General features: G+C 40.0%; 2 protein-coding genes and 1 non-coding gene across 8 annotated transcripts; all 3 read left to right on the top strand.

Moving 5' to 3' along the window:
• Nucleotides 1–312: 312 nt before the first annotated feature.
• LOC113028405 (uncharacterized) lies at nt 313–17324 on the top strand. Its single transcript, XM_026178649.1, has 2 exons — nt 313–1223; nt 15535–17324. Exons 1-2 carry the CDS (start codon nt 1106–1108, stop codon nt 16359–16361), a joined length of 945 nt encoding a protein of 314 aa, XP_026034434.1. The 5' UTR covers nt 313–1105; the 3' UTR covers nt 16362–17324.
• LOC113028404 (uncharacterized) lies at nt 6938–14323 on the top strand. Of its 6 annotated transcripts, none has more exons than XR_003273230.1 (4): nt 8439–8679; nt 8826–13721; nt 13887–14029; nt 14176–14323. XR_003273230.1 is itself a non-coding variant. In XM_026178647.1 (3 exons), the coding sequence occupies exons 2-3, from the start codon at nt 9058–9060 to the stop codon at nt 14197–14199; spliced, it is 1890 nt and encodes a 629-aa protein (XP_026034432.1). In that variant the 5' UTR covers nt 8439–8679; nt 8826–9057; the 3' UTR covers nt 14200–14323. The 6 variants fall into 6 exon arrangements, 1 of the variants encoding a protein (XP_026034432.1); XR_003273233.1 differs by having other exon boundaries at nt 8826–9012; nt 14176–14313; XR_003273231.1 differs by lacking the exon at nt 8439–8679 and adding an exon at nt 6938–7757 and having other exon boundaries at nt 8826–14029.
• LOC113028633 (U6 spliceosomal RNA) lies at nt 7668–7768 on the top strand. Its single transcript, XR_003273255.1, has one exon. It is a non-coding gene; the product is annotated as a U6 spliceosomal RNA (small nuclear RNA).
• Nucleotides 17325–26259: the final 8935 nt, after the last annotated feature.

Here is a 26259-nt window from a genome sequence, read left to right as displayed (position 1 = left end):
TGATTTATTTTAAACAAAGAACAATATACTTCTACCGCTTCTCCCGACCTGCGTTATAGTCAGAGCGGGAGCAGCGGTTTCGCTCATGCGCAATTCTTTTGCAGTTTGGACCCGTAGGTGTAAAAAGCTCCTGCTCTGACAGCAGCTGGGGGCAACTGCTGCATTAGGACGGCCGCCTGTGAGTGCTTTGGCACGGGCGAGGTGCCCACGGCAGCTCCCGCTGCTTGTAAGAGCGATACGTGCTTCCACGTCAAAAACTCGTAATAACACCAGAAAAAAGTCACCAGATTTGTCGCTAGTTGCTTTTTAGAAAAAAAAAAAAAAGTCAATTAAGGCGTCTGAAAACTCGCTAGATATAGCGACAAAATCACTGTCGTTAAGTCCTCCGTTATTTATTTAGCTAAACAAGTCAATTAACACTGGCTTACAGCACCATAGAAATATATACAAAAATACAAGCTTCCGTTATTTATTTAGCTAATATGCTAGTAGCCAATGTGCTTTAAGCTAACTCGGCTTCCCACAATCTTACATTTCTGAATAAAAACACTAAGAAGTTACCTTTAATACCTCCGACCAGTATAATTTCATTCCACGTTAACAGAGCTTTCTATGTGAGAGCAAGCCGTAAAACTTGAACACAAAAAGTAAATAATTAAAAAAGGGGAGTGTGTTGTTTGTTAATCGACGGTGAGACAGCGGGGGCGTAATCCCAAGGGCGGAAGCACCCCGGGTTTTTTCCTGTCTGGGTTGCCATTCCTCGAGAACAGCAGGTTAATATTAAGGTTAGCTTAATGGTTAATACTAACGTTCAGGGAGGTGAAGGTTCAAGACGTTTTGTGACTGAATGAATTTCAAAGAGTAAGCGTACTGTGACGTCACGGCATGTGTGCCTTAACGTCACACTGCTGTGAGGCTATAAATATGAGCTCGCGCCTTAGAACGCGAGCTCATATTTACCCCCAAGGTAAGGCACTCTACTACACCTAGTGTTGAAAACACATTTTAACAAAATTAACGCTGATTCTATAGTCTTCTAACAATCGTCTAAAGGTTAGAGCATATAGTTTATCTCTACTGAACCCTATCTCCTCTGTTTACAAATATGTGGCGCTCAGTGTTCAGTCGTACAAATTCTTCAGATACTGACGGCTTTGAGGTGCTTGACGAATGTTATTTGGACCCTGATGGGTTCTTACTGATACCTAATTCCAGAGATGAAAATGCACACACCTCTGAAACATCTGAGATTCCTACAACTAGTGTTTCTGTAAAACACTGATGAAAATGCACACACCTCTGAACAGATCAGGTTCCTACAACCAGTCTTTCTACAAACAACTATGAACCTGAAGAGTCTCCCACCACTGAAAGTTACAACAGCACTGACTTATTCAGTGCCGTCCTTCCTGATCCTTCAGATAACGGACCTGAAGATAATGAACAAAATGTTGTCCCAGGCAGTCTTCAAACAGAGGAAGAAGAAACTATTTCTTTTGGAGTTCAAACAAATGTTCCAAATCTTTATTCCTCTTGTAGAGTTCCAGATGTGCCTGTGGGCCTTAGAGAAGCTTTTATCACCAGGCACCTCCTTAATATTGGTCGAGCACCATTTGCCCCATTTCCTTCACCCACTAGAGAAACTGAATGTTTACCCACCTTTAAAACAGATGAGACTCCTACAACCAGTGTTTATATGAACAACACTGAAGATGACGAGTTTCCAGCTAGTGATAGTTATAGCACTAACTTATTCAATGGTGACATTCCTGAATCTTCCGATATTAATGGATCTGAAGATGTTGTACCAGACAGTGTCCAAAGAGAGCAAGAAGAAGCTAGTTTTTCCCAACTTCAAACATCTCTTTCAGCTCTTTTTTCTGTTATTACAGCTCCAGTTGACTCTGTGGGCCAAGCAACATTTTATGTCACCAGGCAACTCGTTAATTTTGGTCAAGCAATATTTGCCTTAATCACTAGTGAAACTGAACGTTCACCCACTTTTGAAACAACTGAGGTTGCTACAAACGAATGTTTCTCTAATTAATTTTGAACGTGACGAGTCTTTGAGTAATGAGATTTACAGCATTGCTCCAGCTGTGTCTGTGGGCCGAAGAATACATTTTGTCAGCAGGCACGTCCTTAATAATGGTCCAGTGCTTTTACTTACCCACCTCTGAATAACTGAGGTTCCACAACAAGTGTTTCCATAACAACTGTGGGACATGAAGTGTCTCCCAAAGAAATGAAAGTTACAGCATTGATGTATTAATGTTGGCCTTCCTGACTCTTCAGATAGCAGATCTGAAGACAAGAACAAAATGTTGCCCAGGAGAACTCGGCATGTAACAAGACACATGGACGTGTGAAGAGAATATTGTTTTCTCAAAGCAGTTGCAACACAATAAGCCTTTCAGGTTGTGACAAAGAAAACGAGAAGTCAAAGAAACAGGATTATTCCATTCACAACTAACGAATGCAAAGACAAAATTACAACTGTCTGTGGCCCGAGAATATTTTTTGTGAACAGGCACATCTTTAATATTTTCGAGTGCCTTTTACCTCACCCACCAATGTTGGCCTTCCTGACTCTTCAGATAACAGATCTGAAGAGAATGAACAAAATATTGTCCAAAAGAAGTCGTCAAAGAGAGGATGAAGAAACTGTTCTTTCCAGAGTTCACAGAAATCTTTCAGCCTTTTATCCCTTTATTAGAGCTCTAGTTGTGTCTGTGGGCCAAGGAGCAATTTTTCCCATCAGGCACATCCTTAATATTTGTCTAGCACCATTTACCTTATTGAACAATCTGTTCACAGCAATTGTTCAATATGTGTTTTCCCTTGCCCAGACAGGAATTTCAGCCCTGAATCAAACAATCAGAAGACTTTTAAGTCCAATTTGTATAATAGGTACAGTAATATGTGTGATTTTTGTAATTGTAATTTTTACTTTTATACCATTTTTCATACACTACATCGTAAATCACTAACTTAACAAACAAACAGCACATGCTGTTGCATCATTTTTCTCTTAAAATTCAGTTTCCTTAGCATAAAATTACATCACAATTATGCCCCCAGCCAGTCACAGCAGAAGGCTGCCCCTCCCTGAGTCTGGTTCTGCTGAAGGTTTCTTCCTCTTAAAAGGGAGTTTTTCCTTCCCACCGTCGCCTTAGTGCTTGCTCATAGGGGATCGTTTGATTGCTGGGGTTTTCTCTCTAATACTGTGGGGTTTTAACCTTACAGTACAAAGAGCTTTAAAGTGCCTGTTCTAACACAGCATTATTAAATAGACTTTAAATGGCTTCAACTGAAAAAACATTACTTAATAAAAAAAATTAATCAATAAATAATGGTGTGTGTTTGTTTCATTTTCTATACCAGGGTAAGTGCTAAAACTTAGTGGGTTATAATTTATGTAGCTTTTAACAGATTATTGTTGTTTCAAATGTGACTGTGCTGAGTGGCCGTGGCACTGTGCGCACTTAAGTGATATTGGTGATTGGAAGCCAGTGTTTTAGTCTTCTCCTTTTTTTCCTGATTAGTTTATTTTATACTTTATTTTTAAGTCTTGGATCTATTTTTATGGGTCGCTCTGGTTTTAAAAACAAATTTAAAGCTCTTACTGGTCATTAACACAAATGCAGCGTTTACCTGTACAGGGATTGACCACTAGAGGTCCTTTTACTCAAGGTTTACATTCATCAGCAACTTCCTTGTCAAATGCTAAATGCTGATCAGATTAAATAGGATCATCAAGGGACAATACATTTTGTTCTTAATATCATATTATTTCATCTATCATGTCTTTTCTATGATTCATATTTTATTGATGAGACCGTGGAAAGCGAGGTAGCAAATACTCAAAGATTAACTAGTCAGGACGTGATTTCTACATTTCTACAGTTTTGTTTTGTTGTTTTTTTTACACGGTGGTCTTTGGCATGTTATCTTATTTTTGGTGAATAAAACAAAACCACCAGTGAAAATTGTTTTAGATTTAGTAAATTGTAAGTAAATTTTAACTCATGCAGTTGTAACCCCTTTAAACAATCGTTCGTGTCCTGCAGGAAATGGAATACCAAATGAACTGACTAAAGGGGGTGCATGTAAAAATTCCTAAGGTTCTTCTGCCCACTGGTGCTGCTGCAGCTGATTTCTATCAACAAGAGGTGGGATCACCTGCAAAGAGACTGCAATTTTTGGTTTGGGGCCTTTACCCTCTGAAGAAGCCAAACAGTGGACTGAAACTGTTTGGGTCTCATTTTGATTTGTGGTCACTGTACCAAAAATGTGGTTCATCATAATTATGGAACATTTAAAGATGCAGTTATATTTCTTATTGACATCACCAGAAATTGTGTGTGACTTCTTATGGTGGTGTTCAATAAAGAAGTATAATTATTTTTAAGAATAACAAAAAGCCATTTACTATAGAGTAAAGGGTGAAAGCTGCTTCTATTTAGAACAGTTACAATATTTTGTTTGATTTGATTTCTTGCAATAAACAGAGACAATTTGCAATTCTCTAATTCTTTGTAACAGGTCCTTTGTAAAGAATTCAGCTTTTGTGTAAACACCCAAGTTCACCAGATATCTGGGAAACAATGCAACAATTAATTTTAATAATTCTATAATGAAGTGTTAAATTGCAGTTAGAAGCTACTGCTCCAAACCTCGTAATAAACATCAAACAGGATTAAAACCTCAGGACAACAAAGAAAACAAGATGACATAGAAGTGACCCCCATTCTATACGATGTGCCATAAAACTAAACACTGTGTTTGTATGTTTGTGTGCGTGCGAGCACGCGAGTGCCTGCGTACCTGTGTGTAAGTGCATGTGTATATATGTTTATGTACCTGTGTGTACGTGACTTCCTGTGGGTCATAAAAGTCCATCTCCCTTTCAAGCCAAAGTTATCCAGTTACAAACATTTAGGTCCCCACCCAGGTATCCCCTGGGGAATTTCCACTCAGCTTTAGCTTCTCTTTGTCCTGTTTTCACAGCTCAAGGTGGGGAGGGTCTCTTACAAGTTTACTCCTAAGTTTATGTCACGTTTAGGCCTATATTACATCCAGGGCAGTGTCAGTGTCTCTACTATACTTCTACATCCTATCTAGCACATTTCTAAAACCTAAAATAAGCTACAAATATCTTCAAGTTCCTCTTTCTCTGTAGGATAACCAAATCAATTAAACCAAGTGCTGTGGTGGTGATATGAAATTCAACCTTTGCAGCCTCTGTAGCTTTCTAGTAACATGTCACGGGGTGGAAAGGGACAAGTTATCTAAGTTTTTCTACTATGCATGTTTTAGTTACCGTCAAATTGTCCTGGAGAGACTCCGCCCTTTCCCCCGTCTTTACTAATTGGACACACCTGAGAGGGAAGGCAAGGTAATTTACAGAGTGCTCAATGACACATAAGAGGGTTGGAGTTGGCGTTCGAGAGGGGACATGACCAGCGACTGGGGACGCGCCACCACGAGCGACTAGGGACGCGCAGCGAGCAGTCAGACGGCAATAACGACAAGAGCCAGCTTGTGCACTGCGGGAGAGCAGAAGCAGTGAGACAGCTGGTGCCGATTGCAGTTTTAAAGAAGCGGCGGGCGGAGTTGAGAGCTCTGCCCACCCGGGGTAAGTCTTTGACTTATCCCTTTTTATAAAGTAAAACTGTCGAAAGGAATAGTGACTGCCGCTCCCTCTCTTCCTTCAGTGCACCGGGACGTGGAATGCGGGGAGGAAGGCGAGGACTCCACTGGGTTTCCCTCTTTTACTACTACGCTGGATTTCTTAGTTTTTTGTGACTTTTATGCCGTGGTGGATCCCACTGGACTTTTAATGTTGTGTTTTATTGATTTTTATTGTGTTATCCCTTGGCCAAGGTTGTTTTAATTCATTTTACATTTTTAACTATTTAAATATAATAAATTATATTTTTAATCTTACAGTTTAAATTATGTGCTTTCCCTTGGCGGCTCCACTGCTCTGCCCGTTTTGAGAAAGGTTTCCTTCCTTTTAAAAACACAAAACATCTTGGAAATAAAATCAGCCTTTCCGCTCCGTTACAAACACATTTGCCTTTTCCTTTTCAAACAATTTTACATGAGTTACACATTATGTCTCTTCAAAGAGAGTCAGAACAGCATGGAGACCCTTAACCTCGTGTACCTTACAATCAAATTCTTCTCTGCATTTAAAACCATGATCTGCAGTTAGCAGCCACACTGCTCCACACATCCAACATCAGCATCCGACTAGAGACTTGCAACATGTGGAAAACTGGGCTTCTCCATAAGAGCTAGAAGGTTGAAAAAATAAAAGAAGAAGAAAAATATATTAGTTACTTCAACTGTAAACTAAGAAATTTAACTAAAGACAAACTTTTGAACTTGCTGTAACATTTGCAAATGAGGCAGATGAAGGCATCCTTTACAGAATGTGTGTGCGGTCTTTGCAGTTTCAGATTTACGGTCAAAGTGATGTCTTGGAGGTAGGGCTGGGCGATATGGCCTAAAATCCATATCATGGTATACTTTGAAGCATGTGCGGTAACAATATATATCGCGATATATTATTTTCTTCACTGCAGCATTACCGAGAGTTGAAAAACTGTCTAAATTCTTTCATCTGTAATAAAATGATCAGTGTGGTTGCTCTACCAGATGTAACAATTACATTTAATATCCAGGCATCCATGAAAACAGAATTTACGAAATTTAACAGAGTTAGAAGTTAGCAGCAAGTAAGCTCGCTAGTTTCCACCTAAACATAATATAGCATGTTCTGACTGAGGGATTTCTGAAACAAATTAAGACGTACAGCTTTGCTATTACTTCCCAAATAAATGAAGACAGGAAAGTAAACAGCAGTGAAGTTTGTAGGGTTACTGAAGTTTGGCTAGCTGGTATATAATGACGCGCTACGCGACACAGCTATGTTAGCATAATATAAACAGTGAAGCTGGAGGACAAAGTCGCTAGATGACGTCATTGCCTAATTTGCATAATTGGTCATGTAATTATAAAGGACCCTGTAGGAGAGAGAAATAACATCGTGAAAGAGACATAAAGTCAATAGAAACACCCTGAAAGCATTTAGTATATATTTAGAACCACAAATTTGATTTCTTTTAGCAATTATTGTTTTTGTTAATGTCACAATCCCAACCCTCCTCCTTTATCCGGACTTGTGACCTGGAAAACTGACCCGAAATAGGCACTCTGGCAGAGTTACTTTTTTGTTTATGTGTCTGTGTGTGTCTTTTACAGAGTTTTAAACCTTGGGATCCACAAAAAAGCAAGAGTAAAAGACGAACATTTTTATCCATAATGTTGTTAACAAACTACATTAATCAAAAATGGACATAGCAAGCATCACCAGACAGCTTCAGTCGAAATTGGATGTAGAAGATAGAGTTAAGGCTCTGCAAGGACATCTGATTTCTAAGTTAGCAATGTTTGGAATGGTGTATTTTAGTGCATTGATTTATTTTAAACAAAGAACAATATACTTCTACCGCTTCTCCCGACCTGCGTTATAGTCAGAGCGGGAGCAGCGGTTTCGCTCATGCGCAATTCATTTGCAGTTTGGACCCGTAGGTGTAAAAAGCTCCTGCTCTGACAGCAGCTGGGGGCAACTGCTCCATTAGGACGGCCGCCTGTGAGTGCTTTGGCTTCGGCAAGCGCGTACGCTAAATTGGATACGATACAGAGAAGATTAGCATGGCCCCTGCGCAAGGATGACACGCAAATTTGTGAGTGCTTTGGCACGGGCGAGGTGCCCACGGCAGCTCCCGCTGCTTGTAAGAGCGATACGTGCTTCCACGTCAAAAACTCGTAATAACACCAGAAAAAAGTCACCAGATTTGTCGCTAGTCGCTTTTTAGAAAAAAAAAAAAGTCAATTAAGGCGTCTGAAAACTCGCTAGATATAGCGACAAAATCACTGCCGTTAAGTCCTCCGTTATTTATTTAGCTAAACAAGTCAATTAACACTGGCTTACAGCACCATAGAAATATATACAAAAATACAAGCCTCCGTTATTTATTTAGCTAATATGCTAGTAGCCAATGTGCTTTAAGCTAACTCGGCTTCCCACAATCTTACATTTCTGAATAAAAACACTAAGAAGTTACCTTTAATACCTCCGACCAGTATAATTTCATTCCACGTTAACAGAGCTTTCTACGTGAGAGCAAGCCGTAAAACTTGAACACAAAAAGTAAATAATTAAAAAAGGGGAGTGTGTTGTTTGTTAATCGACGGTGAGACAGCGGGGGCGTAATCCCAAGGGCGGAAGCACCCCGGGTTTTTTCCTGTCTGGGTTGCCATTCCTCGAGAACAGCAGGTTAATATTAAGGTTAGCTTAATGGTTAATACTAACGTTCAGGGAGGTGAAGGTTCAAGACGTTTTGTGACCGAATGAATTTCAAAGAGTAAGCCCTTTTGTAGCGGCGGATGTGTAAAGCTGGCCCACATTCACGTAATGTAACGTTTGTGCTTTTATTCTGGTAACTTCCTGTGTGACCGGAAGTGAATGATGTAACGGTAAAAATTGGATGTACAAAAAAGACGGAAGAAAACGGAAAACTAATACTAACGGAGAAAAGGGAGAGAAGATTATGGTTAAATTGTACGAAGACAAATGGTTCTAGCTACAGTCGACAGGGGAACAAGGTTTGTAATGTATAAGATTTAATTTGAGCAATCTGAAATGTATAATATGTATTATATAGTTTAATAGATAACGGTTAGACCAGCGTAATGAGCGGTTAAGATGCTGTACATGAATAATATGGTAATTGTTTCATTTGTTTGTCTAGCTCTTACGTTGGTTCGTTGTCTGATTCACGGCAAGGAATAATAAAGGTCATTCAACAACCATCAGTTCTGGCCTTCTCAGTTCGACTGGATGCTACAGTAAGAGCTTGACCGCCGCCATTTTGCTACACCACGAGGGCTCAAGGTTTAACGGCAATTCCCACAACGTCCAGCAGATGGCAGAAGCAGGTCAGAGAATAAAACGGTGAAAGGCTTAAGGAAAATAAAGTTAAAATGGAGGATTTAGAAGAAGACATTAATGAACAGTTTGCAAACAAAGAACAAATATTAAATGAGCCACAAGATAAAGCTCAAAGTGACTCCGCGATTCCAAGACGTTCAGAAAGAGCCAAGGTGCCAACCGAAAAAATGCTAACTTATCAGAAAGAAGAGAGAAGTAAAAAAGAAAAAAGACTATTAACTCTTTATGAACAATGGAAAATACGAGTGCGAGAAACAAGAGAAAGATTAAAGTTGGACATTTCAGAGAAAGAAATGGCAGATCTTGCAGATGATGTAGAGCAAAGAAAAGATGAACTGCTAAAGCTGTACACTGAAATGAGAAGTCACATTGCACCTTCATCGGACATACGAAGAAAAACCGATGCATGTGAAGCAGTTACTCATGACATCGTGAAAGTCATCCTGGAAAGAATAAGCGGTGTAGATGGAGATTTTGATGGAGAATATGAAAGAAAACGTCTACGCAGACTATTAGAACATGATTATGCCCAATCCATCTATGGTTCAACTGCAGCATCGAAACGTAGCCAACTGTCTTCAGCCTCACATCTTGCTTCAAAACGAGCAGAGGCAGCAGCAGAACTAGCAGCAAAGGAGGCAGAGTACAAGATTGTACAAGAGGAACAAAGACAGAAGGAAAAGATAAAGGCTCTAGAAGAGGAGCATAAGAAACAAATGGCAGTTCAAACATCAGAGTTGGAACGCCTGAAAGCCGAAAGGGAGGTGGAAGCCGCTCGCGCCAGGTTGGACGCCTACAACAGAGAGTTGTCGCAACTTGATGATGCATATTCAGTTAAGATGGAAAAGGTGAACCCAGAGCACACACCCAAACACACTGTACCATCATACTCCATACCGGCGCCAACAACCCCTCCTAGTGTCAGCCAGCTTGCACAGGCGGTACAAGACAGCATAAGAATAAATAGACTCCCCACGCCAGAACCAACGATGTTTAGTGGTGAGCCAATAAAATTTATTGAATGGAAATCCACTTTCATGTCACTTATTGAACAAACTGGCATGTCAGCAGCAGATAAACTGTACTATCTGAAAAGGTATGTAACTGGCTCAGCTCGCAAGTGCCTTGAAGGGACTTTCTTCAGAAATGATGAAGAAGCGTATAACGATGCTTGGGCAAAGTTAAACCAAAGGTATGGCCAGCCTTTCGTGCTACAAAGGGCATTTAGAGAGAAGTTATCTAGTTGGCCTAAAATACAGTCGAGAGATGCTGATGGGCTAAGGAACTTTGCTGATTTTGTGAATGCATGCACACTTGCTATGCCTCACGTGAAAGGACTGCAAATACTCAATGACTGTGAAGAAAATCAGAAACTGTTGCATAAATTGCCAGACTGGATAAACACAAGATGGAACAGGCATGTAACAAAGACACTCATGGACGGTGGTGAATTCCCCAGCGTCAGTGAATTTGCCTCCTTTCTCTCACTTGAAGCAGAAGTAGCATGCAACCCAGTCACTTCCATACATGCACTTCGCTCCACGGAAATAAATGATGACAAAAGAAACACAAGAGAAGTCAAAAGAAACAAGGCAAGTGTATTCAACATTAACACAACTGAACGAGATGCAAAGACTAAAATATACAACAGTTCTTCATGCACACTGTGCCAAGAGTCGCATCCACTTATAAAGTGCCCAAACTTTCTGCAAATGACCCTGGAAATGAAAAAGAAACATGTAAAGGACAATAAACATTGTTATGGTTGTTTAAAGCAAGGTCATAGTGCTAAGGACTGCAAACGGCGCCTCACTTGTGAAACCTGCTCTAAGAGACACCCGACCTGTCTTCACGATGAGAACTACAGCATTAGTCTGCAAAGAGAAAAGCAAGCTCAAGTGAGTATAGACATCGCAACACAAGGGAACTCACCTGAAAGTGCAACAGCCATGGCGTTAAATGTCGCTAGAGCAGAACACACAGTCAGCACCTCCATGATAGTCCCAGTATGGGTCTCAACGGCTGCTAATCCACAAAGGGAAAAACTAGTCTATGCGCTATTAGACACGCAGAGCGACACTGTTTTTATAGATCAGGATGTAACACAGAAACTGCAAGCAAATGTGTGCCCTGTGAAACTCAGACTTACCACAATGATGGGTAAAAATGCAGTAGTAAGCAGCGGAAAGGTGTGTGATCTTCTAGTGAGAGGTTACAATTCAGCAACTGTGCTAAGGCTCCCAACTGCTTACACAAAGGACTACATACCTGCAAATAGAGAACACATACCAACATGTGACACGGCAAAACTGTGGAGTCATTTGTCGTCCATTGTAGATGAGATCCCACCGCTCCTCAGTTGTGAGGTGAGTCTCCTGATAGGTTATACTTGTCCCCAAGCTCTGGCGCCTAGACAAGTACTCTTAGGTAAAGACAATGAGCCATATGCCATCCAAACTGATTTAGGATGGAGCATAGTTGGCAACTCAGTGCCATGCAGTGCATCAGAGACAACAAGGAGTCTCTGTCACAGAATAACTGTTAAAGAAATGCCTCCATGTACTCCCGCAGATGCAATACGTGCACTAGAAAGGGACTTTAAAGAAAACGAAATAAACGAAAAGACGGTGTCTCAAGACGACCTTAGGTTTCTTGAGAAACTTGAACAAGGCATAACACAAGCAGAAAAGGGACATTATGAAATGCCATTGCCATTTAAAGAAAGGCTACAAATGCCAGATAACAGACAACTCGCCGAGAGCAGACTCAATCAGCTCACATGTAAACCAATGCGTGATGAAAAATACAAAAGAGACTATGTCACATACATGAATGACATTATACAAAGGGGTGATGCCAAAGAGATTGATGATAATGGACCTGAAGGCGAGACACAAAACAATACTACACCACAGCAATGGTTCTATGTACCGACGAGTGAAAACCCCGCTGACATAACATCAAGGAGCACATCAGTAGCGGAACTGCTATCATCAAACTGGCTCACAGGCCCTCAGTTCTTATGGGAAAAGAAGTTAAACCTTCCAACTAAAGAGTCTATTGAACTTTTGGTGGGAGATCCAGAGGTGAGAAACGTGCAAACACTCAACAGCCAAACTACAGAACACAGAAGTCTCTGTGACCGTCTCACAAGGTTCTCATCCTGGTCACGCTGTCAGTGCCATAGCACGTCTCAAACGTTTCCTACTCAGAGACAAATCAAAGTCACTCAGCACTGTAACTGAAAGACAAAACGCTGAAATGGTGATTATCAAAAACCTACAAGGACTAACATTTTCAGATGAGATAAAGACATTAAGCAAAGGAAAGGCACTACATGAGAGCAACAAAATTTACAAGTTGGATCCTTTCTTGGACGAAGACAATGTGCTCAAGGTGGGAGGAAGGCTACAACACTCATCGCTTCCTAACACATTCAAACATCCAACTGTCATTCCAAGAGACCATCATACTACAAAACTCATAATCGCTCACTGTCACGAAAGAATAAATCATCAAGGAAAGAGCTTCACAATGAACGAAATACGGTCCAGCGGTTATTGGATTCCCAAGCTAAGTCAAACAGTATCAGACTACATCCGTCAGTGTGTGACATGTCGGAGACTAAGGAGAGCTGTGGAAGGACAAAAAATGAAAGATCTCCCCACAGAAAGAGTCGAGCATTCTCCGCCTTTCACATACTGTGGTATGGATGTTTTCGGCCCGTTCCTAACCAAACAAGCAAGAAAAGAAAACAAAAGGTACGCTCTCCTTTTCACTTGTTTCTATTTACGAGCAGTACACGTAGAAATGTTAGAAGACCTGACTACGGACGCTTTCATTAATGGACTAAGGTGCTTTATAGCTCTGAGAGGCTCTGTCAGACAAATAAAATGTGATCGAGGTACTAACTTTGTAGGTGCCAAAAATGAACTGTGTGCAGCACTGAATGAAATAGACACTGAAAAACTGACAATCTTTCTATCTGAGAAACAATGTGAATTCGTGTTTAACACACCCCATGCTAGCCACGCAGGTGGAGTATGGGAACGACAAATTCGGACTGTGAGAAACGTCCTCAACGCCACACTCGCTCTCGCAAAGAGACGACTCACCGATTCATCGCTCAGAACCTTTCTCTATGAAGCAGCTGCAATAGTAAACAGCCGCCCATTGACGACAGACAATCTCAATGATCCAAACAGTTTGAAACCAATAACTCCAAATCATCTCCTAACTATGAAGACCACAACAGCCTTGCCTCCTCCAGGACAGTTTGTTAAAGAGGATCTGTACGCCCGGAAGCAATGGCGTCAGGTGCAATACCTAACGGAGCAATTTTGGAGCAGATGGAAGGGAGAATATCTGCACAACATCAGGGTCCGGCAGAGATGGCATGTTGTTAAAAGGAATATGCAAGTAGGTGACATAGTGATGGACAAGGAAGAAATACTGCCACGATCCCAATGGAGACTTGGTAGGGTTGTGGACACCATAACAGACGAAGATGGACTTGTGAGAAAGGTCAAAGTAACCTTTGCAGACAGAAACCTTAGTAAAAAGGGTGAACGTTTGCATAAGATGTCTACAGTGGAACGCCCAGTTCATAAGTTGGTTCTACTGCTGGAAAGTTGTGAAAAACAAGATGCACTAAGCAGTTAAAATGCGATGAGAATTTGTTGTTGCATATACAAAGGTATTATCATTGTTAAGTTACCTGTTTAGAAATTATTTGTGTTTTATTTGTTTGTGACAGCAAATAATTTGGTGGGAGTGTAGCGGCGGATGTGTAAAGCTGGCCCACATTCACGTAATGTAACGTTTGTGCTTTTATTCTGGTAACTTCCTGTGTGACCGGAAGTGAATGATGTAACGGTAAAAATTGGATGTACAAAAAAGACGGAAGAAAACGGAAAACTAATACTAACGGAGAAAAGGGAGAGAAGATTATGGTTAAATTGTACGAAGACAAATGGTTCTAGCTACAGTCGACAGGGGAACAAGGTTTGTAATGTATAAGATTTAATTTGAGCAATCTGAAATGTATAATATGTATTATATAGTTTAATAGATAACGGTTAGACCAGCGTAATGAGCGGTTAAGATGCTGTACATGAATAATATGGTAATTGTTTCATTTGTTTGTCTAGCTCTTACGTTGGTTCGTTGTCTGATACACGGCAAGGAATAATAAAGGTCATTCAACAACCATCAGTTCTGGCCTTCTCAGTTCGACTGGATGCTACACCTTTGGAGGTGGGGTGCCCCCGGCCTCTCGGCCTGGGGCTCGGTCACTCAGGCACAGCTGGGGGCCGGCGGAGCTCACGGGCGCGTCACTGCAACCCCCCCTGACTTCTGCTCCGCGGCTGCTGGGCGAGCCCTCATCTGGGACTCTCCTCAGCTCCTACTGGAACAGTGGCGCGGCTGCCCCTCTGTTGGTCTTCCATGGTCTCTTGTGTTCTGGGGGCCTCTGGATGTCTGGAGTTTTGATCTCCTCCATACCCGCTTCACACCCTGGAGGACGGGGCTGTGGCCCCCCCACACTCCCTAGCAGATCATTACATGGAGAAACCTTTGGAATGCAAGCATGCTGATCCACACAGGTATGCACACATGGGTATTCACAGACGCGGACTAAAGCTTTCTTGGCTGCTGCCTCAAAGCACACTGTGCGCTGTCTATCTTGCGTGCTGCACAATATCGTTTATTATTTAGTAAATATTGATATCTATGACTAGCTAGTTTATTGTGATGGTGCTTTGTTTTCTCTATTATTATGTTACTCTTTGTTGTTTGCTGTCTCCTCTGTTTGTTTTTTTTGTTTGTTTGTTTTTTTTTTCTCCATACAGGTGACCCAGGAGTTCTTTTTTTTTTTTTCTCTCTCTCTTCCCCCCCTTCTCACTGTCTCTTCTCCCCTTTGGTTTTCTTTCTTTCTCTCCCCCTCTTTCTCTCATTCATTCCCCCTGTGCTATTTATTAAAAAAAAAAAAAAAAATGACAAAGGATGAACTGAAGCTCTGCCATCACGTAATGTCGCATACTGCTGTTTCTGATGTCATTTAGAAAAAAAAAAAAAAAAAAAAGAGTAAGCGTACTGTGACGTCACGGCACGTGTGCCTTAACGTCACACTGCTGTGAGGCTATAAATATGAGCTCGCGCCTTAGAACGCGAGCTCATATTTACCCCCAAGGTAAGGCACTCTACTACACCTAGTGTTGAAAACACATTTTAACAAAATTAACGCTGATTCTATAGTCTTCTAGCAATCGTCTAAAGGTTAGAGCATATAGTTTATCTCTACTGAACCCTATCTCCTCTGTTTACAAATATGTGGCGCTCAGTGTTCAGTCGTACAAATTCTTCAGATACTGACGGCTTTGAGGTGCTTGACGAATGTTATTTGGACCCTGATGGGTTCTTACTGATACCTAATTCCAGAGATGAAAATGCACACACCTCTGAAACATCTGAGATTCCTACAACTAGTGTTTCTGTAAACACTGATGAAAATGCACACACCTCTGAAACAGATCAGGCTCCTACAACCAGTCTTTCTACAAACAACTATGAACCTGAAGAGTCTCCCACCACTGAAAGTTACAACAGCACTGACTTATTCAGTGCCGTCCTTCCTGATCCTTCAGATAACGGACCTGAAGATAATGAACAAAATGTTGTCCCAGGCAGTCTTCAAACAGAGGAAGAAGAAACTATTTCTTTTGGAGTTCAAACAAATGTTCCAAATCTTTATTCCTCTTGTAGAGTTCCAGATGTGCCTGTGGGCCTTAGAGAAGCTTTTATCACCAGGCACCTCCTTAATATTGGTCGAGCACCATTTGCCCCATTTCCTTCACCCACTAGAGAAACTGAATGTTTACCCACCTTTAAAACAGATGAGACTCCTACAACCAGTGTTTATATGAACAACACTGAAGATGACGAGTTTCCAGCTAGTGATAGTTATAGCACTAACTTATTCAATGGTGACATTCCTGAATCTTCCGATATTAATGGATCTGAAGATGTTGTACCAGACAGTGTCCAAAGAGAGCAAGAAGAAGCTAGTTTTTCCCAACTTCAAACATCTCTTTCAGCTCTTTTTTCTGTTATTACAGCTCCAGTTGACTCTGTGGGCCAAGCAACATTTTATGTCACCAGGCAACTCGTTAATTTTGGTCAAGCAATATTTGCCTTAATCACTAGTGAAACTGAACGTTCACCCACTTTTGAAACAACTGAGGTTGCTACAACGAATGTTTCTCTAATTAATTTTGAACGTGACGAGTCTTTGAGTAATGAGATTTACAGCATTACTCCAGCTGTGTCTGTGGGCTGAAGAATACATTTTGTCAGCAGGCACGTCCTTAATAATGGTCCAGTGCCTTTTACCTTACCCACCTCTGAAATAACTGAGGTTCCTACAACAAGTGTTTCCATAAACAACTGTGGACATGAAGTGTCTCCCAACAATGAAAGTTACAGCATTGATGTATTCAATGTTGGCCTTCCTGACTCTTCAGATAGCAGATCTGAAGACAATGAACAAAATGTTGCCCAAGGAACTCTTCAAGGACAGGACGAAGAAACTATTGTTTCCAGAGTTTACACAAACCTTTCAGGTTTTTATTCCTTCATTAGAATGCCAATTGTGTCTGTGGCCCGAAGAATATTTTTTGTGAACAGGCACATCTTTAATATTTTTCGAGTGCCTTTTACCTCACCCACCAATGTTGGCCTTCCTGACTCTTCAGATAACAGATCTGAAGAGAATGAACAAAATATTGTCCAAAGAAGTCGTCAAAGAGAGGATGAAGAAACTGTTCTTTCCAGAGTTCACAGAAATCTTTCAGCCTTTTATCCCTTTATTAGAGCTCTAGTTGTGTCTGTGGGCCAAGGAGCAATTTTTCCCATCAGGCACATCCTTAATATTTGTCTAGCACCATTTACCTTATTGAACAATCTGTTAACAGCAATTGTTCAATATGTGTTTTCCCTTGCCCAGACAGGAATTTCAGCCCTGAATCAAACAATCAGAAGACTTTTAAGTCCAATTTGTATAATAGGTACAGTAATATGTGTGATTTTTGTAATTGTAATTTTTACTTTTATACCATTTTTCATACACTACATCGTAAATCACTAACTTAACAAACAAACAGCACATGCTGTTGCATCATTTTTCTCTTAAAATTCAGTTTCCTTAGCATAAAATTACATCACAATTATGCCCCCAGCCAGTCACAGCAGAAGGCTGCCCCTCCCTGAGTCTGGTTCTGCTGAAGGTTTCTTCCTCTTAAAAGGGAGTTTTTCCTTCCCACCGTCGCCTTAGTGCTTGCTCATAGGGGATCGTTTGATTGCTGGGGTTTTCTCTCTAATACTGTGGGGTTTTAAGCTTACAGTACAAAGAGCTTTAAAGTGCCTGTTCTAACACAGCATTATTAAATAGACTTTAAATGGCTTCAACTGAAAAAACATTACTTAATAAAAAAAATAAATCAATAAATAATGGTGTGTGTTTGTTTCATTTTCTATACCAGGGTAACTGCTAAAACTTAGTGGGTTATAATTTATGTAGCTTTTAACAGATTATTGTTGTTTCAAATGTGACTGTGCTGAGTGGCCGTGGCACTGTGCGCACTTAAGTAATATTGGTGATTGGAAGCCAGTGTTTTAGTCTTCTCCTTTTTTTCCTGATTAGTTTATTTTATACTTTATTTTTAAGTCTTGGATCTATTTTTATGGGTCGCTCTGGTTTTAAAAACAAATTTAAAGCTCTTACTGGTCATTAACACAAATGCAGCGTTTACCTGTACAGGGATTGACCACTAGAGGTCCTTTTACTCAAGGTTTACATTCATCAGCAACTTCCTTGACAAATGCTAAATGCTGATCAGATTAAATAGGATTATCAAGGGACAATACATTTTGTTCTTAATATATTATATTATTTCATCTCTCATGTGTTTTCTATGATTCATATTTTATTGATGAGACCGTCGAAAGCGAGGTAGCAAATACTCAAAGATTAACTAGTCAGGACATGTGATTTCTACATTTCTACAGTTTTTTTTACAGGGTGATCTTTGGCATGTTATCTTATTTTTGGTGAATAAAACAAAACCACCAGTGAAATTTTTTTTAGATTTAGTAAATTGTAAGTAAATTTTAACTCATGCAGTTGTAACCCCTTTAAACAATCGTTCGTGTCCTGCAGGAAATGGAATACCAAATGAACTGACTAAAGGGGGTGCATGTAAAAATTCCTAAGGTTCTTCTGCCCACTGGTGCTGCTGCAGCTGATTTCTATCAACAAGAGGTGGGATCACCTGCAAAGAGACTGCAATTTTTGGTTTGGGGCCTTTACCCTCTGAAATAGCCAAACAGTGGACTGAAACTGTTTGGGTCTCATTTTGATTTGTGGTCACTGTACCAAAAATGTGGTTCATCATAATTATGGAACATTTAAAGATGCAGTTATATTTCTTATTGACATCACCAGAAATTGTGTGTGACTTCTTATGGTGGTGTTCAATAAAGAAGTATAATTATTTTTAAGAATAACAAAAAGCCATTTACTATAGAGTAAAGGGTGAAAGCTGCTTCTATTTAGAACAGTTACAATATTTTGTTTGATTTGATTTCTTGCAATAAACAGAGACAATTTGCAATTCTCTAATTCTTTGTAACAGGTCCTTTGTAAAGAATTCAGCTTTTGTGTAAACACCCAAGTTCACCAGATATCTGGGAAACAATGCAACAATTTATTTTAATAATTCTATAATGAAGTGTTAAATTGCAGTTAGAAGCTACTGCTCCAAACCTCGTAATAAACATCAAACAGGATTAAAACCTCAGGACAACAAAGAAAACAAGATGACATAGAAGTGACCCCCATTCTATACGATGTGCCATAAAACTAAACACTGTGTTTGTATGTTTGTGTGCGTGCGAGCACGCGAGTGCCTGCGTACCTGTGTGTAAGTGCATGTGTATATATGTTTATGTACCTGTGTGTACGTGACTTCCTGTGGGTCATAAAAGTCCATCTCCCTTTCAAGCCAAAGTTATCCAGTTACAAACATTTAGGTCCCCACCCAGGTATCCCCTGGGGAATTTCCACTCAGCTTTAGCTTCTCTTTGTCCTGTTTTCACAGCTCAAGGTGGGGAGGGTCTCTTACAAGTTTACTCCTAAGTTTATGTCACGTTTAGGCCTATATTACATCCAGGGCAGTGTCAGTGTCTCTACTATACTTCTACATCCTATCTAGCACATTTCTAAAACCTAAAATAAGCTACAAATATCTTCAAGTTCCTCTTTCTCTGTAGGATAACCAAATCAATTAAACCAAGTGCTGTGGTGGTGATATGAAATTCAACCTTTGCAGCCTCTGTAGCTTTCTAGTAACATGTCACGGGGTGGAAAGGGACAAGTTATCTAAGTTTTTCTACTATGCATGTTTTAGTTACCGTCAAATTGTCCTGGAGAGACTCCGCCCTTTCCCCCGTCTTTACTAATTGGACACACCTGAGAGGGAAGGCAAGGTAATTTACAGAGTGCTCAATGACACATAAGAGGGTTGGAGTTGGCGTTCGAGAGGGGACATGACCAGCGACTGGGGACGCGCCACCACGAGCGACTAGGGACGCGCAGCGAGCAGTCAGACGGCAATAACGACAAGAGCCAGCTTGTGCACTGCGGGAGAGCAGAAGCAGTGAGACAGCTGGTGCCGATTGCAGTTTTAAAGAAGCGGCGGGCGGAGTTGAGAGCTCTGCCCACCCGGGGTAAGTCTTTGACTTATCCCTTTTTATAAAGTAAAACTGTCGAAAGGAATAGTGACTGCCGCTCCCTCTCTTCCTTCAGTGCACCGGGACGTGGAATGCGGGGAGGAAGGCGAGGACTCCACTGGGTTTCCCTCTTTTACTACTACGCTGGATTTCTTAGTTTTTTGTGACTTTTATGCCGTGGTGGATCCCACTGGACTTTTAATGTTGTGTTTTATTGATTTTTATTGTGTTATCCCTTGGCCAAGGTTGTTTTAATTCATTTTACATTTTTAACTATTTAAATATAATAAATTATATTTTTAATCTTACAGTTTAAATTATGTGCTTTCCCTTGGCGGCTCCACTGCTCTGCCCGTTTTGAGAAAGGTTTCCTTCCTTTTAAAAACACAAAACATCTTGGAAATAAAATCAGCCTTTCCGCTCCGTTACAAACACATTTGCCTTTTCCTTTTCAAACAATTTTACATGAGTTACACATTATGTCTCTTCAAAGAGAGTCAGAACAGCATGGAGACCCTTAACCTCGTGTACCTTACAATCAAATTCTTCTCTGCATTTAAAACCATGATCTGCAGTTAGCAGCCACACTGCTCCACACATCCAACATCAGCATCCGACTAGAGACTTGCAACATGTGGAAAACTGGGCTTCTCCATAAGAGCTAGAAGGTTGAAAAAATAAAAGAAGAAGAAAAATATATTAGTTACTTCAACTGTAAACTAAGAAATTTAACTAAAGACAAACTTTTGAACTTGCTGTAACATTTGCAAATGAGGCAGATGAAGGCATCCTTTACAGAATGTGTGTGCGGTCTTTGCAGTTTCAGATTTACGGTCAAAGTGATGTCTTGGAGGTAGGGCTGGGCGATATGGCCTAAAATCCATATCATGGTATACTTTGAAGCATGTGCGGTAACAATATATATCGCGATATATTATTTTCTTCACTGCAGCATTACCGAGAGTTGAAAAACTGTCTAAATTCTTTCATCTGTAATAAAATGATCAGTGTGGTTGCTCTACCAGATGTGACAATTACATTTAATATCCAGGCATCCATGAAAACAGAATTTACGAAATTTAACAGATTTAGAAGTTAGCAGCAAGTAAGCTCGCTAGTTTCCACCTAAACATAATATAGCATGTTCTGACTGAGGGATTTCTGAAACAAATTAAGACGTACAGCTTTGCTATTACTTCCCAAATAAATGAAGACAGGAAAGTAAACAGCAGTGAAGTTTGTAGGGTTACTGAAGTTTGGCTAGCTGGTATATAATGACGCGCTACGCGACACAGCTATGTTAGCATAATATAAACAGTGAAGCTGGAGGACAAAGTCGCTAGATGACGTCATTGCCTAATTTGCATAATTGGTCATGTAATTATAAAGGACCCTGTAGGAGAGAGAAATAACATCGTGAAAGAGACATAAAGTCAATAGAAACACCCTGAAAGCATTTAGTATATATTTAGAACCACAAATTTGATTTCTTTTAGCAATTATTGTTTTTGTTAATGTCACAATCCCAACCCTCCTCCTTTATCCGGACTTGTGACCTGGAAAACTGACCCGAAATAGGCACTCTGGCAGAGTTACTTTTTTGTTTATGTGTCTGTGTGTGTCTTTTACAGAGTTTTAAACCTTGGGATCCACAAAAAAGCAAGAGTAAAAGACGAACATTTTTATCCATAATGTTGTTAACAAACTACATTAATCAAAAATGGACATAGCAAGCATCACCAGACAGCTTCAGTCGAAATTGGATGTAGAAGATAGAGTTAAGGCTCTGCAAGGACATCTGATTTCTAAGTTAGCAATGTTTGGAATGGTGTATTTTAGTGCATTGATTTATTTTAAACAAAGAACAATATACTTCTACCGCTTCTCCCGACCTGCGTTATAGTCAGAGCGGGAGCAGCGGTTTCGCTCATGCGCAATTCTTTTGCAGTTTGGACCCGTAGGTGTAAAAAGCTCCTGCTCTGACAGCAGCTGGGGGCAACTGCTGCATTAGGACGGCCGCCTGTGAGTGCTTTGGCACGGGCGAGGTGCCCACGGCAGCTCCCGCTGCTTGTAAGAGCGATACGTGCTTCCACGTCAAAAACTCGTAATAACACCAGAAAAAAGTCACCAGATTTGTCGCTAGTCGCTTTTTAGAAAAAAAAAAAAAGTCAATTAAGGCGTCTGAAAACTCGCTAGATATAGCGACAAAATCACTGTCGTTAAGTCCTCCGTTATTTATTTAGCTAAACAAGTCAATTAACACTGGCTTACAGCACCATAGAAATATATACAAAAATACAAGCCTCCGTTATTTATTTAGCTAATATGCTAGTAGCCAATGTGCTTTAAGCTAACTCGGCTTCCCACAATCTTACATTTCTGAATAAAAACACTAAGAAGTTACCTTTAATACCTCCGACCAGTATAATTTCATTCCACGTTAACAGAGCTTTCTACGTGAGAGCAAGCCGTAAAACTTGAACACAAAAAGTAAATAATTAAAAAAGGGGAGTGTGTTGTTTGTTAATCGACGGTGAGACAGCGGGGGCGTAATCCCAAGGGCGGAAGCACCCCGGGTTTTTTCCTTTCTGGGTTGCCATTCCTCGAGAACAGCAGGTTAATATTAAGGTTAGCTTAATGGTTAATACTAACGTTCAGGGAGGTGAAGGTTCAAGACGTTTTGTGACCGAATGAATTTCAAAGAGTAAGCGTACTGTGACGTCACGGCACGTGTGCCTTGACGTCACACTGCCGTGAGGCTATAAATATGAGCTCGCGCCTTAGAACGCGAGCTCATATTTACCCCCAAGGTAAGGCACTCTACTACACCTAGTGTTGAAAACACATTTTAACAAAATTAACGCTGATTCTATAGTCTTCTAACAATCGTCTAAAGGTTAGAGCATATAGTTTATCTCTACTGAACCCTATCTCCTCTGTTTACAAATATGTGGCGCTCAGTGTTCAGTCGTACAAATTCTTCAGATACTGACGGCTTTGAGGTGCTTGACAGATATTATTTAGAGCCTGATGGGTTCTTCTTACCGATATCTATTTCTAGAGATGAACAGTCTGAGGTTCCTAAAACCAGTGTTTCTGTAAACGCCTATGAAAATGAACAGGCAACCACCTCTGAAATAGATGAGGCTCCTAAAACCAGTATAAACAACTTTGAACATGAAGAGTCTCCCACCAGTGAGAATTACAGCACTGATTTATTCAATGGCGTCCTCCCCAAACCTTCAGATATGAACAAATCTGAAGAGAATGAACAAAATGCTGACCAAGGAAGTTTTCAAAGACAGGACAAAGAAACGTTTTTTTCCAGAGTTCAAACAAATCTTTCAGCTCTGTCTTCCATTATTACAGCTCCAGTTGAGTCGGTTGGGCGAGGAGTCATTTTTGTCACCAGGCACATTTTTAATATTGGTCGAGCACCATTTACCTCACCCACTAGTGAAACGGAAAAGTCACCCACCTCTGAAACAACTGAGGTTCCTTCACCGAGTGTTTCTGTAAACAACTTTGAATACGAACAGTCACCCTCCAGTGAAACAACTAAGATTCCTACAACCAGTGTTAATATGAACAACGCTGAAGATGAAAAGTCTTCAGCCAGCGAGAGTTACAACACTGATTTATTAAATGCCATTCTTCCTGAACCTTCAGATAAAGGACCCGAAGATAATGAACAAACAGGCAGTCTTCAAACAAAGGAAGAAGAAACTATTTCTTCCAGACTTCAAACAAATGCTCCAAATCTCGATTCCTCTTGTAGAGTTCCAGATGTGCCTGTGGGCCTTAGAGAAGATTTCATCACCAGGCACCTCCTTAATATTGGTCGAAGACCATTTACCTCAATTATTCCAAATCTCTATTCCTCTTGTAGAGTTCCAGTTGTGCCTGTGGGCCTTAGGGAAGATTTTATCTCTAGGCACCTCCTTAATATTGGTCGAGCACCATTTACCTCAATTATTCCAAATCTCTATTCCTCTTGTAGAGTTCCAGATGTGTCTGTGGGCCTTAGAGAAGCTTTTATCTCTAGGCACCTGCTTAATATTGGTCGAGCACCATTTACCTCAGTTACCACACCCACTAGTGAGACCTCTGAAACAGCTAAGGTTCCTAAAACCACTGTTTCTATAAATAACTTTGGACATGAAGATTCTCCCACCAGTGAGAGTTACAGCATTGATTTATTCAATGTTGGTCTCCCTGCAGCTTCAGATAACAGATCTAAAGAGAATGAACCAAATATTGTCCAAGGAACTCTTCAAAGAGAGGACGGAGACTCTGCTGTTTCCAGACTTCACAGAAATCTTCCAGGTTTTAATTCCCTTATTACAGCTCCAGTTATGCTTGCGGGCCAAGGAGTCATTTTTGTCACCAGGCACATCCTTAATATTTGTGGAGCACCATTTACCTCATTGTTCAATCATTTTTCAGGAATTATTCAGCGTAGGTTTCCCCATAGAGCTAATTCAGGCCTGATTCCTACAATCAGAAGATGGTTAGATATAATTTCTTGGATGACTTCAGTAATTGGTGCACTTGCACTTTTAGTTTTACTTATAATAGTCATCATGTTAATTCACTAATTCTAACAAATAAACATGAAATTCAGTTTCCTTAGCATAAAATTACATCACAATTATGCCCCCAGCCAGTCACAGCAGAAGGCTGCCCCTCCCTGAGTCTGGTTCTGCTGAAGGTTTCTTCCTATTAAAAGGGAGTTTTTCCTTCCCACCGTCGCCTTAGTGCTTGCTCATAGGGGATCGTTTGATTGCTGGGGTTTTCTCTCTAATACTGTGGGGTTTTAACCTTACAGTACAAAGAGCTTTAAAGTGCCTGTTCTAACACAGCATTATTAAATAGACTTTAAATGGCTTCAACTGAAAAAACATTACTTAATAAAGAAAAAAATCAATAAATAATGGTGTGTGTTTGTTTCATTTTCTATACCAGGGTAACTGCTAAAACTTAGTGGGTTATAATTTATGTAGCTTTTAACAGATTATTGTTGTTTCAAATGTGACTGTGCTGAGTGGCCGTGGCACTGTGTGCACAGGATAAAACCTGTTGATTTTAAGATTGCACTTAAGTAACATTGGGGATTAGAAACCAGGATTTTAGTTTTTCCTTTTTTTTCCTGGTAAGTTTATTTTATAGTTTATTTTTAAGTCTTTGATCTATTTTTATGGGTTGCTCTGATTTTAAAAACAAATTTAAAGCTCTTACTAGTCATTAACAGAAATGCAGCGTTTATCTGTACAGGGATTGACCACTAGAGGTCCTTTTGCTCAAGGTTTATATTCATCAGCAACTTTCTTGACAAATGCTAAATGCTGATCAGATTAAATAGGATTATTATGGGACAATACATTTTGTTCTTAATATCAAAGGAGGCTTCTCTCCGTCTGATAGCTTGTGTTCTGAGACCTGACACCTTAGACCTGACCTCTTTGAGACCTGACTTTTTTGAGACCTCACACCTGAATTTCTGAGACCTGAGACCTGATGACTTTTTGTCTGAGACCTGAGGATGTCCTAAAAATGTACACTGTACTGCAGAGACAGTGCATGACGTGGGGTTTTATTTCATTTTCCGGGGCAGTGAATGTAATGTACTAATAACATAAATTATGACAACTTCTTGCAGAGAAAGTTCATCAGCTTACACTATGTTAAAAACACACAAAAACCAAACAATGTATTTTAACTGTGATTTATAGAGAGAGTGAGAGGAGGTGCTAAAGAGATAAAAACATGACAACATAAATGTGTAAAAATGATTTTTTTTCTGTACAGATATGTGGTGCTTATCCCTGCTGAAGAGCAGATTGGTGTTGCTTCAGAGGAATTCTTTAGTGCTGTTATGTAGTGGTCTTACACTTAAGGTTTTAATAACATTATTTTATGTATTAGTGAAGATTTGCATACATTATCTTACATTCTGTAAATTAAGTTTTCTGGAAAGGTCAACTTAACTGATGTAACTACGTATTAATGAAAGACCTTGATGTGTATATGACTATAATAGATATTGTTTATCTATTATAGTCATATACGGCAACTCCTGTGGTTGCAAAGAAGCTTTGGGTGATAAAGAGGTCAGGGCAACTGTGGAACTGCTCAGCTTAAGATTTCTAAATAGAATTGAACTAATGGATGACATCAGTCTCTTTTTATATACAGTTAATGATTATAAGCCACTTCTAGCTTGATCAGTTGAGTATATTTTTGTTTTTCCTCTGGAAACTTTTGGAATTCAGGGCTGTCATTCGGTGTGGCCAGTGACATTGCTCTAGTTGTAAAAAACAAAACAAAATATAGATGTATATGAAAATCTAAAATGTATTCAAAGGCAAAATGGGATGCATAGCTAATAAATAGTATTATGAGAAAAAAAAAAAACAACTTTGTGTGAATGTAACCTTGTGAAATTTGAA

This window comes from Astatotilapia calliptera, chromosome 8, assembly GCF_900246225.1.
Source record: "Astatotilapia calliptera chromosome 8, fAstCal1.2, whole genome shotgun sequence".
Lineage (NCBI taxonomy): Eukaryota > Metazoa > Chordata > Actinopteri > Cichliformes > Cichlidae > Astatotilapia > Astatotilapia calliptera.
The sequence above is the reverse complement of the archived record's forward strand: the minus strand, read 5'-3'. Positions and strand labels throughout refer to the sequence as shown.